This window comes from Apodemus sylvaticus, chromosome 12 (assembly GCF_947179515.1).
Source record: "Apodemus sylvaticus chromosome 12, mApoSyl1.1, whole genome shotgun sequence".
NCBI classification, from domain to species: domain Eukaryota; kingdom Metazoa; phylum Chordata; class Mammalia; order Rodentia; family Muridae; genus Apodemus; species Apodemus sylvaticus.
Window position 1 is genome coordinate 44654324 of NC_067483.1, and position 16932 is coordinate 44671255.

Consider the following 16932-nt stretch of genomic DNA (forward strand, 5'->3'; position numbering starts at 1 on the left):
CAGGGGCTATCAGTCTACAAGGAGAGGAGTATGGCCTGGTTCGGGGGAGGGGGCAGCTAGATGGTCTGTGATCAAAGTCTGAGAACATTCTCTTCCATTGTGCTTTCTCCTCCACAATGGACCAAACCATCAAGCCATGAGCCAAAATAAATCTCTCCTTCACTTGCTCTTGATTTTTTCTCAACTATAACTGGGTTTTTATTGATACTTGAACGTAGCAATGAAAATTGTAAATAACAGAAAACCAGCTACCTATGGAAAATACCACTGCATGTTGTAAGATACCACCCAACAAACAGAGTTCAAGTAGAAAGAACCTAATAGCCTAAGTAGAACTGTTGAATCCCTTTCTAGCAGTTGAATATGGAGAATTATTTACCCTTCAATCTCTGTTTCTTTCAAATGCCCAAATCTAAGCCTCTCAGAGAGGCGACCAGTATACAGGACAGGACAGTAATAGCTAGGTCCATGGTTCTAAGGTTACTGACACCTTTTAGTAGAATAAGTAAGAGTAGGGTCCCAGGCCAACTGTGCATGGTCTTGGGTAATGTTGGGGTGAATAAGAAATGTAAGGTTAGCCGAAAGGTGACTCAGCTTAGATGAGGTCATTATCTACAATGGTGCAGAGTTTTGTATTGATCCATCTGATGTGAGATATCTTTACTATTATAAATAATCCTTTACCTGTATTCTGCAAGTAAGCCTAGCAAACTTCCTGGTTGCCCAAATTGAACTCTAATGGAATTGTGACTTCGATGTGTCTTTGTGTGTCCTATCTTGGGTAAACAGAAATCTGGTCTTCTATACACAGGAAAGGCTAAATCATCACTGTGATATCTCAGCAAATACCTTTCTATCAACTTTCTGGTGTCCATGGTCTCTCCTCAGCAAAACTACATCCAAATCCTCTTCTCCCAGAAATCTCTTTCTGTTCCCTTTTACACCAAGTATATATCACTTGATACCACCAAGAAGTTGAATTATTGTCAAGCTTGCATTTCTTAGCCTCATAGTTTGAATAAGAATTACATTTTTTCTTTGCTTCTGCCTTCCACTTGCAAGCCATTTATACTAAATTCTTACTCACAGAATCCAATGAATTTCATTTTTTTCATTCATATTTTAGAATCACCAATTTCAGAATCACCTGATCTCATCATTTTTAGGCCTGGGTAGTAATGGGCTCTTGCCCACAAGATGCTCATCTCCTCAGTTAGGCCAACAATGGTGACATAATCAATGCAACCTTGCTATGGCTTGATATCTTTCTCGCCTCCTCTGATCACTCTTTGAACTCCTCACCCATTCAGTCTCACCACTCCACCTTTGTCTGTTTTATTACAAACATGACATCATGTCTAAACTAATGACTTGAATCATCTATGTAACTGAATATTACCCCTCTTCCTTGTCATCTATTCTAACTTTCTGCTAGAACTTGGTGTTTTCATAAGTCTCCAGCATAACTGTTCTTATGACTTTCTTGATTTCTGTACAACCCCTTCATATGTTGTCATCCTCTGCTACAAACGTTCACTTGCAAAGACCCTCAATTCCTTTGCTGTTCTTCTTCCACATAACAACTTTTCAGATCTACATGGATTTGTACAACCTCTAGTTCCATAGATCTCAGTCAAAACCACTAAATGACACTCTTTCAATTCATGGCCATAAACACCAAATGATCATGCAATAACTTCTGACTATCTTATTAACTTTCAATTAACTATTTCCTACTCTGTCTCCTTCCTTGAGCACTAAGATTTATATTGCCCTTGTGGCCCTGGTTTTCCTCAACTCTCCACTCATGACTTTGTTTCACAATTCCTCTATAAATAAAAGACACTTGAGATTGAACTAATGTAATGGCAGTTACTTTGGTTTGATTCGCATGTATAATAAACCTGTTTTGGCATAACCTACTATTCACCACAAATATGTACAATTATGTGCCAAGTAAACATTTCTAATATATTACTACCAAAGGAAAGATAACTGTAAAGGAGCTACTTCCACTTTCTGACATCCCATCACCACATGTACCAGCCACTCTGCTAGGTGGAGTAATGTCTACAGACTCTGTGTGTTATAGCCGGTGAGTGCTAGATGACACTCTTAGACCTTTCCCATGTCCACTTGCAAAGCACTCTGACTCTTGTGCCAACAAATATCCTTGGCACCCATAAGAAATTTAATCGTATCTGCTCTGTTGAAAAAATAAGTACCTCTTTCTTTTAGTGACTATACATACAAATGTTTACCTTAACTATACCAGCACCACTAAATAGCGAGTATTTGTATGTGACTTAGTGAGCTTACGGTCAGTTCGTGAGGTCAAAGAGTAATAACATTATGCTAAAGCTCTATGATGTTCAATCTTGTTCTCTAGCTACTAGTCACTCACTATAGGTCAAGTCTTTGGAAGATGGTGATACTGAGAATCATTAGATGCTGCCTGCTGTCCTCCAAGCTCAGCCCCACTTTTATCATAACCAGTCAAGTGGCCTGCATCTGATCAAAGAAAAGCGCATCCTCATCTCCAATGAAACTGAAAGTCTCACTAAACTGGAAATTACAGTACAGATGGAGGGGGAAAATTCACACTACTTTTGACAATGAAGCTGTATGAGGATGGCTGCATCACTGCAAAGTTCATTCTCAATTGGCTTTTAGAATAATCACTTAATAAAGAGGTGGAGATGCAAATATTTATCCTTTATGTTCTGTCTACCAGCTCCAGCCAGTTCAACTTCATAATCAGTCATAAATCCTTCTAATTATTTTATTTAAAGCCAAAACCAGATTTAGTATTTAAAGGTAAAATGTTACATTGCCTGTGGCAGACCACTATGTGGCTAGTGTGATTATTTTGGCACTGTTCATATAAGCTTTGTGAAGCAAGAGTATTAGCTGTAGACTCATACTTCAAGATTTAAACAATCCTCTTGTATAACTGTTGTATAAATACAGACATTTTTTTTAAACTAGTGGAGTCTTGGCTTCTTTGTCTGCATTCTACTGCTTTGGAGTCAAGAACTGGCAAGGACCTGAAAAGAATCCACATTGCTCAAAATTACTTATACCAATTGACATTGCTGTGACACTTGTTACCTGGTATTCAACCTCTAGAGGGGAGGGGTCACTGGGCGGGTCTCTCTTCTTCATGTTCTGTAGGCATGAATGTAACTCAGACAAGCTCACTTCTGTTTCCCCAAACTGATTATATTCCACTAAAGCCTGATGGATCAGGATGTACTGTGCCTGCAAGAATCAAACAGCACACATAACTAAAATATACTGTAGAGCCCTATATATCACATTTAACTAAAATATGTGTGTACTAAATTTTTCACACATTGGGAACCTGTGTAATAAAAGAATAATTACAACTGTAACACACAAATATTTTGGAAATTGAGTCACAAATTTCTAGACTGTGAACAAATTGCATTTTAGACTATAATGCCAGAGAAAGAAGTGACTTTTCAAAGAGAGTATCCATTAATTGAAATTAATTATTATTAATCGTTACCTAAAGCTAAAATAAATTTCAAAATATGTTGAAAAACAAGTAAATATCCTATAGAACAAATATATATATTATTCAAAGTTTTTATAGCATCTTTTTCCAGTGAAGAAATCTAAGATCTGGTATGCCAAACTGAAATCCAGCAACTCCAAATGTTTTTACTAGTTCATTTGAGTCAATTTTTTTCTTTTTAAAGAAAAGATATATTTTGATAAGCCTTTTAAATGGCCATATCTAGTTTAGCATATCTTTTAACTTTGATTATTTTCTGAATATCATTCTATTTTGACAAGAGCGGCACTCATTTCTGTTTCTCTACAGACACCCAAGTACATGCATGTTACTGATATTGATTCCCCTGTGAATTCCATGTCTGCATCTGACCACATAGACAGACACACACTAAATTGTTCTCTTCAACACCAGAAGTAATTTGTTGTTATTTTCCACTTCCTGCTGATAGGTATTTAGAGCATTTCCAATATTTTGTTATTCTATTAAAATCCAGGGAGCATTCCTGCACCTGTTTCTGCTTACGACCATTCGCACAGACAAATATGTAGTGTTTCCAAACAGACATTTTCTATAATAACTATTTCTCCCAATTACCAAATGCCACAGCACATGCCCCAAAGATGCCTAAATACTTCAACTGATTCTTTTCCTGTTAACCATGTTTTTTCTCACTGTTGTTATATGAGGCAAATACTGACTTTATCTCAGCACTAATTCCATTTTATGGATGGTTTATCTGAAGCATAGAAAGATTAAACAAAATCCAACAATGCATAAAATGAGTAACTGAGTAACTCAGGCCCTTTATTTGAACTTCTGAGCTCTAGTGCAAAGAGCCAGGTTCTTGCAGGTATGGTGTTAGCCTAGCACTGAGAGGTTGAGGCAGGATTTCTGCTGCAAATTTAAGGCCATATAGACTGAAGAGTCAGATCAACCATGTGTGGAAAAAAATGAAAACAAAAGATACTCTTATCCCCCATTCTATTCTGTCTGCTTGGTGTTATGAAAAATTGCCAATGCTGTGTTCTATCTCTTCAAGCTTAATCATGCAAATGACTTCATTCTTGGGGAACTATATTACATTCACCTTGCTTCTACTAATATATTTCTACAAGTACAAAGTGCTTCAAGGATAAGGATTAGCTCATTTTAGCTTTCAGAAATTAAAACATTATCTTATTCCACCATTTGAATCTGTAAATAATATTAATTTCTTTTAAGCTCCTCACTACTGCCACAGAAGATTTAAAAACTCAAACAATAGAGAGCCTGTTCATGTGAACTAAGACTGTACCTCCACTTGCACCATCAGACACCTCTGTCGCCTTAGCTTGACAACATAATCATAGACATTCACTTTGCCCTCTGCTTCCAGGCCTTCCAGCATGGCATCAATTCCAATGTATGTGCCTGTACGCCCGACACCAGCACTAAGGGAACAAACAAAAAGGAAGGTATGAGGTATACCAGATGTCTCAGTGGGTAATGGAGTCTGAATGATAAGACTATTGAAGTGAACTTGATCCCTGAATTCCACTTAAATAAAGATGGAAGGAAAGAACTGACTTCATAAAGCTCTATAAAGAGCACGTGTGCGCATGAGCGCGCGCACACACACACACACACACCACAAAGACATACACACACACACCACAAAGACATTTTTTTAAAAAAAGAAGAAATGTGTTAGTCATGTTCACAAAGAAGTGAAACAGCCATCAAGAAGAGGCAATAGGACACTTTTATCTTAAGAATTGCTAACATATATTCTTTCAGGCTCTTGCTATTTAGTTGACAAAGCATAATGTCTGTTTATGCCCCCACAAATACATGCAATTATAAAATGTAATTTATAAGACAACTGTTTGAGAAATGAATATAAGTTCATCTTAGCAAATTGTTGACAAAAGAGCACTAGCCAATAAGGATGTCCCTAAGTGTCCCTCAAAAGAGTTGGGCAGGCTGACGGGTCCACTTGCCCCACAGAGTCTTTACCTGCAGTGCACCACAATGGGACCACTGAAGAAGTTGCTAAAAGCATTAACTCTCCTTCGAAGTTTGAGGAGCAGGTGAGGGTCTTCAGGAACCCCATGGTCTGGCCAGCTGGTGAATTGAATATGAGTCACTTCTCTTCCGGTTGCTTTTTCTTTTTTCTACTCAAGAGATAAAGCATTCTTTGAGAAAGTTTCTTTCAAAGCAAACTCAGTGAGGTAGATATATAAGAAAGAAGACCTGTACAATAGGCTCCTCATGTAAGTATCTCCAAGCCTTTGCCTCCAACCCTCTCTACCATGGATTTCCAGGACTGAATTTCGTATTCCACTACTAAGAGTTCATGAAAAGTCAAACTAAGGCTTACACACACTGTTCAGTAAAACAGTAATGAGAAGATAAAGAAAGAGTAAATAAAGTAGAAGCTCCTTGGACCTTCTGTGCTATGAAGTCAAAGTTAAAAAAACAAAGGACTAAAAATAAGATACCAAGAGCCATAGATGGAGGTTTGTATACGGAGTAAATTCCATCCACATAGCTCTTCAGTATTTATCTGCTTGGTTTCCCAGCAAGCAGGATTATTTCCTACATGGAGAAGTATAATTAATTATAATTATAATTAATAGTGTTCTGTTCTACAGATTCTGACACAGAGAATTACCATCTTTCAAAATATAAATAATAAGATAGTATATTCTTTGCAACTTTCCAATAGACAACATTAAAATTTATTAGAATAGATACCTATTAGAATAGATAGACATCGGCCTCTATGCAGCTCCCAGATGTATGCAATGGCATCCCTTGCCAAGCATGCATTTTCTATTGGCTTTAGGCAGGATTGTTCATCCCCAAAAGCATAGCAGGGAGTGATGCCATCGGAGCAAAGAAGGCTTTTGGAGAAATACTAAGCAAGTCTGGCTTTTTGTTTTGTTTTGATTTGATTTGATTCATTTTCCTGGAGAAAATGTGTACTAATAAAGTTCAGGACCAAAAAGCCTCCCAAAAATAGGATTCAAAGAAATGTTTAACTCTAATGGAGTGTGCAAGTTTCAATTGCATTACTAGGGTATACATGGTAGATCAAAGACTTCAGAGTGGTATCCCATCACTATGTAATGGTCGAGAGTTTTGACGCTATAAAGTGAAAGTCTGAACCCATCTGACTCCCTATTCCGACATGCTCAGACTAAAGCAACCACTGATTTATGTTCTGTATCATAGGCTCCTCTAGCTAGAATTTTCCTGAAAATTGAATTGCCTAAGAGGCGACCTCCATTTCAAGTCTTACCATGCTGATTTCTTTCTTTGCTGAACAAAATATCTCCCTCCCTCGCTCCCTCCCTCCATCTATCCATCCCTATCCCCCTCTCTCTTCTCAGTGTAGTTGTAACTAAGTATGTTTTAATATGCTCATGCAATGTGCCATATTCTAAAATATGCTTCCCATTATCCAGAGAGACTACTCACAACGATGATTGTTTGTTTTACCACTTAACAACATTCTCCCTGACAAAGCACATCTTGGGGACCCATTTGTTACTGCTTCAAAGGACCAGTGGAAGAGTATGATTGGTGCAGAAAAACAATGCCTCAATCAACGATTAAAATTTGATCCTGTTAGCTTTCATGGTTGTTTTAACCTAGCTCTTTCTCCTAAAGATCATTAAAAATAATTTTTCCCAGATGTGTTTTAGTTCCTCACATAGCTACATTCTCATGAAAAGCCATACCAAGCCCAAAGTTGCAGAATGAGATCAACTCACATGTGCTATGTTCAGCTTCTGAATGATGTAATCAGGACATCGTTTGTGGTCATTGACTGTCACAACAATATCTCTGAAAGCCCGAGTGCCTTCCTCCATGCATGGCCAGTATTCTGCACACTTGTTCTATCATTTAAAAGAATCATTAATGATTATAGTCTATTATAATGCAGTTTCAGCTTATTCCCAAAACAACCAAATATGTGTTCAACCGAGATTCCCCAAACACTTGCATACTTTTTTAATAACATGTGCACCTTGAGCTGAAATGTGTTCTATTTTTCACTGTTTCTGGATGAGTTTCTCTTAACCAATCAAAAAAAGGATGATCTGTCCAGCCTTTGTCAGCTATCACAAAAAGACTGCAAAATTGATTACCACAAGTGATACAATTGCAAGTGGTTACTTCTGGGCTCAGGAACCCATAGGCTTTTTTATTTCTCCCAACATTGAATTATGTGTGTCCAACATCAGTTTTTACTGTGGTCATTCCTAAATACTTATCAAGTTGTCACATGACAATGTTTGAAAATTACAACAATATTAAATATGAGCTTCAAAATCAATTCACGTAAATGTTACACACACACACACACACACATACACGTATACTTTGTGTGTATATATATATATATATATATATATATATATATATATATTCCAATATACAAGACATAATCTGTTAACAAGGTTAAAACAGAGAAATGTGTGTATAAGTCATACCAGATGCAACTCAGCATTTCTTTTCCCCACTCCCAACCTCCAGCCTTCTGGATTCTTACCCTGTTTCCTTCTTCACATCGTGTGACCATGACAATAACTGTGACCTTTTGCTCCCAGATCATTCTCCAGAAGTCATCAACTGTCTCATCCCGGGGCCCTAGGAGTTAAGTACAAGTTATCCAGTCTTCAGAAGTGCCATAAAACAGGTTTCTAGGAGAAACTCCGGGATATAAAATCAATTACCTTGTGCAGCAATGTATTTCCTGGGTTCCTTGAATCCCTGATCAAAACATGCAAAGAGAACAGTTGTTTATGGAGCACTTATTCATTAACATAAAATACTGTGAGTCAGAAGCTGATAGAGCTCTGCTGTGGTCATAAACACACCTGGCCACTTTCAGATCATTGTAGGAGGAGGATTAATGTGCAACAAGATATTTAATGGTACTGAATAAGTTTAGCTACAATTTTCAAACAGTATTCATGACCTGAATATATTTTTGCCATGCAGTCCTACAAACAGCTTTTGTAATTAGACTTTTACTCATCTGAGATGGTGTAGCAATTAACAAGACAAATCCATCCTTTCCTATCTTAGAAACCCCTGCCCCACAGAACCACCTGCTAGTCAGACCTTTTCAGCAACCATGGGGGTTCCTTTTCAGAGTCCTACTTAATTTCTTGCAATAAATCCCTCTGGGAACACACCTACATTTCCACATATTAACTATTGCTCGAACACCGTGGATTCCCTAGAGTCCTTTTATGCCATTCCAGATATGAAAATAAAAACATTCATTATCTGTAATGGCTGCTTTCTCTGCCCCACTGGTTAAGATAAGGAAGCAGTACAGAGGCAGATGAAATATGCTAATTCCTTGTGAGACTCTCTTAAACACCTTAAATTTACTTTATTAGTGGAGAAAATTCCACAGGATGTGGTAGCTTTACCATTGATTGAAACTTTGCACATCAGCTAAATGAATGTTCAGTTAACTTTAGTAAGTTTCATGATGGTTTCAGTCATGTGCATGTATATATTCACCAACTACCTGCCTAGTTACTGCACTATGCCACGAACCTCTCTAGGAGCTGAGAAGATCTGCCTTCCAGGGGGTTGGAGCTCAGTTGGAGAAACATAATTATAACTTGATCCCATAATTATCAACCATATATGAACGGAATGTGTAGCTATTTATTTCTAGAGTCTACCTAAATTTTGAAAATATCTTGAGCATTGCTAAGTCTGCTCTCCATTACATTTCTTTGAAGGACAAAGATATTTGGAAAATGAACTTGTGTACTCTAAAACAAAATTTGTTTGGTACTAATTGTCTGGCCTGCAGAGGACATTTGCCCATATCAGTTTGAATGGAGGTGACAATTACAAATGGCTACTATGGTATTTCTGGAACCATTCTGCACATCTGAAAGTGTTGCTTTGTTCTGGAAACAAGCTTTGCAGAGAAGATGTAGAACAGAGATAGGAGTTTATATTATGGAGGTCGTTGGCACATGTAGATTCCCCTCTAACTCATTTGGATTCCTTAAGGGCTTCCAGAGACTGAAATACCAACCAAAGAGCATGCATGGGCTGGACCTTCACCCCTCACTAATATGTATCAGAAGTGCAGCTTGGTCTTCATGGTGGTCCTCCAACAGCTGGTGAGCCTCCCCCTTCTCAGAAGAGAAGGGGGAAAGGAGGATGGGGAATAGACTATGTGAGAGGTGAATGGGGAGAAGGGGGTCTGTGGTCTATATGTAAAATAAATACATTAATGGAAAAAGTAAAGCAGGAATATATATTTTAAAAAGAATATAAAAAGTGTTAGATATCAAAAATATTTTATGAGAGACAGGTTTAGATTGTTATCTTCAGAGACTACCAAAGGTAGATAGAATGCTAGTTCTGGTTCTCCCAGAGAAACTGGGACTATTTCACAGTGAGTTGTGCAAGTTATTTAACTAATAAAGAAAATCATTTAAAATGATGACTGAGAAACAGCAAGTGCACTTGGTAGATTGTAATATTATTAACAAATAGTCACAATCATTTATGTGAGTAATTTGGCTCTGGAAAACCATAAGATATCTTACGAAGTAAATCTATTAATGATTAACACAGAGCTGACAAAGGTATATATTTCATGAGTGGTTCAACAAGAAAGTATTTCTAAATTAGTTTATGCTTTTGAATAGATTGTGTGTAGTTGATTGGATTCTTGTCTTCAAGTTTTTTACTTAGCTGCAACTGTAGACTGTGCCTTTAAATAAAATGTCTTTGTGGATCTGAGAGTTAACAGAGTGTCCCAAGTACAATGACTAGTGTTCATTTAAGTGACAGAAGGTAGACATGAAATACGAGGGGCTGTAAGAGGGAAGAAGGCCACAAGATGGAGGCAGAGAGTGGAGAGAGACAGTCATTATCCATCAAAAACAAGGAGAGCTGGAAGCCTCCGGAAGCAAGAAAGTACGATAGGAATTTTCCCATGAGACCTCAAGTGAACATGGTTATGTTGAGAGCTTGCTTTTGAGATTTCTAAGCTCAAGAACTCAGAGAATAGATTTATGTTATTTTCATAGTACTAGCTTGTGATGTTTTATTATGCCAGATCTCAGAAATGAATACCTGTAAATTACATATAAACTATGATGAAGGAAAAATTGACTTTCCATTTCAATAAAATTTTACACATTTATGTAAGCAAAACAAAATAATAACAAAAGACCTCAATTTCAACTGCCATCCTTTGTAAAAAGGTTTGAGAACCACAGACAAATAAGCAAATACCATATGTACACATACCATATAACATTCTAGAAAATTATGTTAGCTTTCAATAGTACATTTAAAAACCATTCATATGTTGCAGATGGATTATAAGTTAGGGAAGCTGCCATGTGGAAATTTTAAAAATGATAATCATATAGGTTCCTTGGATTTGAAATTCCTCTTTTAGAAATTTACTATATAGATAAATTAAATTAAAACCCACAGCGTAATAATGTGAATCAAGATGGCACATTGCGTCTTTCTTTCTATATAGTAAAAATGTATAAAGCATATTTAACTTTCGTTAATTATACCATAAATTACCATAAAAATAAAAAGATGCGAAAATTCTTTGGCTCTTGGTTAGCAAACTACAGCTTGTGATGCCTATTCATTATGTTTAAAGCTTTGTGTATTTCAAATGTGTGTGTGTGTGTATGTGTGTGTGTGTGTACGTGTACATGTACATGTACAACATATGTGCAAATGCCTGCAGAGGCAATAAGATGGCATCAGTTCCCCTAAAACTGATGTTACAGGTGATCTTCCTAGTGTGGGGTGGTGGGAACCAAACATAGATCCTCTGCAAAAGCAGGCAGTTCTCTTAACTGCTGAGCTGTCTTTCAAGCTCCCCTTACCCTGCACTTGTTTAATTTTGATTGCCAATTTGATAATAATTAAGATCACCTTAGAGACAAATTTCTGCACACGTGTGTAGGGGAGTATCCAGAGAGGCTTGAATGAGGAAAGACTCACCCTGATCGTAGGGAACACTTCATTCCCTTAATAAATGAAAGGGAGAACAGAGGAGCCCTAGCATAGCATCTGTCTCTTTGCTTCCTGACTATAGATGCAATATGATTGGCCACTCACACTCTTCAGGCACACCTTCTCCATAGTCATACAGTGTGCTTCAAACCACAAACCAGAAGAAACCTACCCTTCCTTAAATTGTCCTTTTCATGTATTTTGTAACATGAACAAGAAAAGTATAGACAAGCCTGTGAGCAAATCCAACAAGATCTGACTTCATACCTAAAGTCCTTGGTGGCTGAGCTATATTACATACTTTCAAGGAATGCTGGGCCACTCAAGACTTGAGTATTTGTGACAAAGATTAACTCTGAAATGTGAAGCCAATGTGTTCTCTGGGTCATTACAGGAAGAATCTGTATGTAATATTTTTGTTTAGAGTACTATTACATGTGTTCCAAATATAGAGAGATCTATATATACATATTTTAGATGGCTATACATTCTACATCTATACTATGCATAGATCTATATGTGTACAGATATGCATATCTAAGGAATGATGCGTTTATATGCATATTCAGAAGAGAACAGGCTACATCATGATGTGAATATAATAAAAAGTCTTAGTGAACATTGGCATTTTACTTTTTTGTTAAGAAATATGTACAGACATGAATGCTCTCCTGAAAGGAGATTCTGGGTAGATTGGCTAAGGAGATGGTCTCAACCTATATGTGCTTTTCTATCTTGTAAAATTCTTGAACTCACATGAAACCCTATTTAACGAAGAATTACAGATGCCAATTTTTTAAACGTCATTGCTGTTTTTTCTAGATATTTTCAATTTGGATAACTACTAGGGAGAGATGAACACTGCAATGGAGAAACTGCTGCCACACTCAGTGAACAGAAGGACACCAGCTTGGGCTTAGGCAGACCTAAACTCCTTCTCAGCTAAAGCCTTTCCTAATTTTATCACAGTTTTATAAAGTACTCGAGTTTCCCAGTGCTCCTGTATTAGTGGGCATAGTGTGGTCAGCTGCAGCAAATGCATAGTTCTTATGAGAAATCCATGCAGAGACACTTCATGCACAGCAAAGAGGAGAGTTTTATTTTCATAAGGAGAAAACCCCATTTTACCGCTAGTACCAGCAAGCACACACGTAACAATCTTTGTAAATGTTAATGAATTTTGTTTTTTGGTGTCAGTGATGTCCTAGGCTTAACTTAAAATATTTATAATAATTTCTCTAAATTCTTGCAAAACTAGTGGAGGGACTAAATAAAACATATATGTCAAGAAAACAAACATTTCTGACAGTCAAAGGAAGCCATAAGGGGCCCAGCGTATTTACTTACGTCAATGTAGCTGGCATTTATGTAGGTGGACCCTGCATCTCCATTTATTTCAGAGAGTTCCACACGGTTATAATCATCTGATTAAAGAAAAGGAAATTAATACTGAACCAAGGAGTAGCCATATGGTGTCAATACCCAGAAACTCCGTTCCAAAGTGCACTCACAGGGAAGAATGTCAACATAACGGTTTTTATTCTGATTATGGGGCTTTCGGGCATCTTTGATGGGAAACTTGCTGAATACCCGTGGAATGCTCTGAAAAATACAAATATTATTGGGTTACAGAAGATCCCCTAAAGAAGGAGGTGGGAGAGAATGAGGAATGGAAGAAGGGGTGAAAGGAAGGAGGCAGCGCGGCAGAACAAGGAAGGAAGGAAGGAAGGAAGGAAGGAAGGAAGGAAGGAAGGAAGGCAGGCAGGAAGGAAGGAAGGAAGGAAGGAAGGAAGGAAGGAAGGAAGGAAGGAAGGAAGGAAAAGGAATTTTTATCTTTTATCAGTTATCACTGGGGGTAAATGAAGTAATATAAATATATCCTTTATACTGACAAACATTGTACATTAGATAGATGGAATTGACTTTATTATGAATTCTGAAATTTTTTTAAAAAGTTAATGATAGAGCAATTTAATTTAATTTCAAAACAAGCATAATGTTAAAAGAAAAATATAAAATTTCTTAGTGACTGATTATTAGATAGTCATCTAGAATACAAGGACACAATGAGCCAAATCTGTTTGCAACAGGCCTTCATACTAAGATAAGATGCACTAGAACACCATGCACCAAGCCTTACCAGTTCCCTATTGTGAGTTGCTTTGCCATCCTTCCTGAATCCCTCATCTACAAATATTGCAGCAACATATGACTATATTAGATTTTTGTGCTCGGTAGATAAGTTATTAAGGTAAATGGTTATGCATATATGTGTAACATGGAATCATCTTGAAGACTATGTGGAATTTCTTACCTTCTGTCAAGAACAACTCATACCTGAAATTCAGCCAGGAACAGTCTGCCCTCATCAGCAATCTTTCTTTTGTATGTTTCCAACAAACTGTCCGAATGAATTGGCTCCACGTCTATCAGCTGCTTTTCATCATCTGTAAACAAGTTAGAGATAAGACCGGTGTTGCAGCTGTCTGTCCATCAAATCTTCATGTGCTAAGAGAGCGCATAACCCAGCTATTTCCATTCTCCCCATCTGTGGGAAATTTCATTCATATGTAAGCATTTGCCTATAGATTAAAGACTTCTAAATCTTGTATCTCAGTCTTTTTCTGACTTTGCCCTGTTCCCTCTATGAGAATGAGTTTCTCCTTGTCCTATGCCTAGATAAAAGGTCCTTGCCCAAATATTATCATTGTTAGACATCCACTTATTTTTACTTGATTGCATTCAATTTGTAATTACTGACAGATTTCTATATACCAATATACCATGATTATTTTCTCTCTCTCTCTCTCTCTCTCTCTCTCTCTCTCTCTCTCTCTCTCTCTCTCTCTCTCTCTCTCTCTCTCTCTCTTCTCTCTCTCTCTCTCTCTCCATCAGACCCATCCATACTTGTCCTGTGTTGACAAGCTATCCACACAGGAGCTCTACCCCAGACTTTATTTTGAACTTTTGTTAAATACTGTACTTATACATATGGAAAGAGAAAATGATGAATACTATTCTGCCTACTAGTCACCTTAATTTGGTTACCCTATTCTGTCAAATAAATTATATTTATGTTGTATCTCCAGAATAAAAAAGAAAAAAAACATTATATAGATTGTAATATAACTTTCTGTGAGAAAAATCAATACAGATGGGTTCTGAGTACTCCCCTTTCTTTCCATCGTATCATGTCCTTTATGAGAATGCTCATGACAAGCTATATCTACATAAAGGACTAGACAAAACATAGTTTATACATATTTGGAATATTTGAGTTATGTGTATAAGTTTTTTCTGCATGTCTGCACCCACAGCACTCGTGTGCCATGCCCGTACAGGGCTGGAAAAGGTATTTGATTCTCTTGAAGTAGATTTTAGGCCAATTGTGAGTGGCCCAGTGGATGCTAGGAATTAACTCTGGGCCTATTCCAGAGAAGCCAGTGCTCTTCACCTCTGAGCTGTCTGTCCAGGCCCAGAAACCACAGTTTTAAAAGGCTCAGGAAATTTGTGCTGTCACACATGCAAATGTTTCTCCTAGTCGCCCATCTCCTGTTTCTGGTACTTGCTCCAGTGTCATGTTAACTGTCCCCATTGTCAGATGTAGAAAGAAGTTGTCCATGAGTATGACATACTTATCTTACTGATCACAATAAACTTTGCTTTTCAAATACAATTATCACTTTGGCTAGTTCCTCTGGGTAGCAGGAGATGTCTAGACCTCATCCAGGCTGACTTGGCTAAAGTATTCCTTGTTGTAACTGGTACTAATTACAAGAGAAAATATCTGATACTTCCAATCCATTTCAACTCTGGCAACTGTATTCCACCCTCTGCCCAGGTATGGTTAGACCTTTCTTTCTTCCTCTCTCCTCAGTCTAATAGGACTAAGGCTCCAGACATGTGACCTCGATGATTGATCTATTCATTGGCATGCACTAATTTCCATATCCTCATCTGGACATGAGGGAGAAAACTTTAAAATAAAGAGGAACCTCCGTGCCTTCCCAGTGTTTGCAGCCTGGTTATAGGAGGGTATTCAACAAAGGTGTGTACCAATGCAGCCATAACAGGTTGTGATACAGTCTCTAACAGGGACCCAAACTATGGCACTCCAAAGAAGCAATCCAAAAGCTGTTATGCACAACTTGGTACCTCCCGTGGTCTGAAGGAAACCCTTCACATAGGAGGTAATGCAAGACAGAGACATTTTCAAATTTGAATTTGAATATCTCTAATGATTTTTATTGGATCCTTTCTTTAAAAACTGATAAAATATATAATAAAATCAGAAGAAGGCATGCCCTTTTTATGTAAAGTGTCCTATTTATCATTTTGCCTTCAGTGGGAGGATCCACCATCACACCCTGGCAAAACCTGAAGACACTCCATATCACAGCATCACTGTGGAATACCATCTTCCTTCCTCACTGGTTGGTCTGATGCTTGCCTGAATTCTTAGCAAACCATATCCCTGTCCTCCCTGCAGACATTTTTCTGTATTTTATCTTTAGGCAGGACCAAGCACATTGCACAGCTACAACATTTACCCCACTGCTCTTATTAATCAATACACCTGGGTTCCTCTCTTCAATTCCCAACCTTGGAAGAGCAGAGACCATGGCCTGTCACTGTGGCATCTTCAGTGCCATGCATGACAATATTTGTGATATGATTGTGATTGAAAACTTCACATAGATGTCTACTTTTAGAATAGATGAATTTGATTCATTTGATTGATGGGAAAAGCCCAGGTTGAATTAAAGATGCCCAACCCTTATTTTAAAATAAGTTAACTCGAATACAGAGAAATAATATTCATCAGTCAAAATTATTCACACTCACCCCTTTCAACGAGCTCCTGTTGCTCATCTAAATTGCTGTGAAAATAAAATAAAATAAGCTTCTGTATTTGTAAGAACATGGCATTCAGTTGGCCTTCAGCTTAACTGATCAAATATCATTTTATAAATGTACTAACTGGAGGGACAAGTACAGATGAGGATCACAGAAGAGGGGGAAGGGAGAGATAGGAGAGGAAAGAAGACAGAGGATGGAAAAAGGAAGAGGGAAAACGGGAACTTGGGTAGAGTGCAGAAAGCAATGGGAGCTTCAGAAGAATGAGAAAGAATTAAGTGAATTCTCCCATTTTTTTCATAAGTTTTTATCATCTTAGGCAAAGAAATGAACACACTACCCAGAACTTCCCTCCTTAGCAATTGCTGTCCCCAGATTGCTTTCATCCACTGAGGATTAAAAGATATGCATTCTTTACACTGATTATTATAATTACAATAAAGCTAACACTGCCCTTAGCAAACGTAGAGAATATAAGTACTTATAGGAAGCCAATATTTCCATGTTAT

At 37.5% G+C, this 16932-nt stretch overlaps 1 protein-coding gene across 6 annotated transcripts in view; it reads right to left on the reverse strand.

The window, feature by feature from the left end:
• The window catches only part of Ptprc (protein tyrosine phosphatase receptor type C), a 111809-nt gene that overhangs the window by 12367 nt on the left and 82510 nt on the right, over nucleotides 1-16932 (reverse strand). For all 6 annotated transcript variants that reach the window (XM_052199958.1, XM_052199962.1, XM_052199961.1 and 3 more), the window contains 10 exons: nucleotides 16412-16446; nucleotides 13904-14013; nucleotides 13078-13168; nucleotides 12914-12990; nucleotides 8269-8305; nucleotides 8085-8182; nucleotides 7303-7428; nucleotides 5540-5697; nucleotides 4839-4974; nucleotides 3112-3261 (listed from right to left, as the gene is read on the reverse strand). In XM_052199958.1, the coding sequence (XP_052055918.1) occupies nucleotides 3112-3261; nucleotides 4839-4974; nucleotides 5540-5697; nucleotides 7303-7428; nucleotides 8085-8182; nucleotides 8269-8305; nucleotides 12914-12990; nucleotides 13078-13168; nucleotides 13904-14013; nucleotides 16412-16446 (1018 nt within the window). The remainder of the gene's footprint in view (nucleotides 1-3111; nucleotides 3262-4838; nucleotides 4975-5539; nucleotides 5698-7302; nucleotides 7429-8084; nucleotides 8183-8268; nucleotides 8306-12913; nucleotides 12991-13077; nucleotides 13169-13903; nucleotides 14014-16411; nucleotides 16447-16932) is intronic.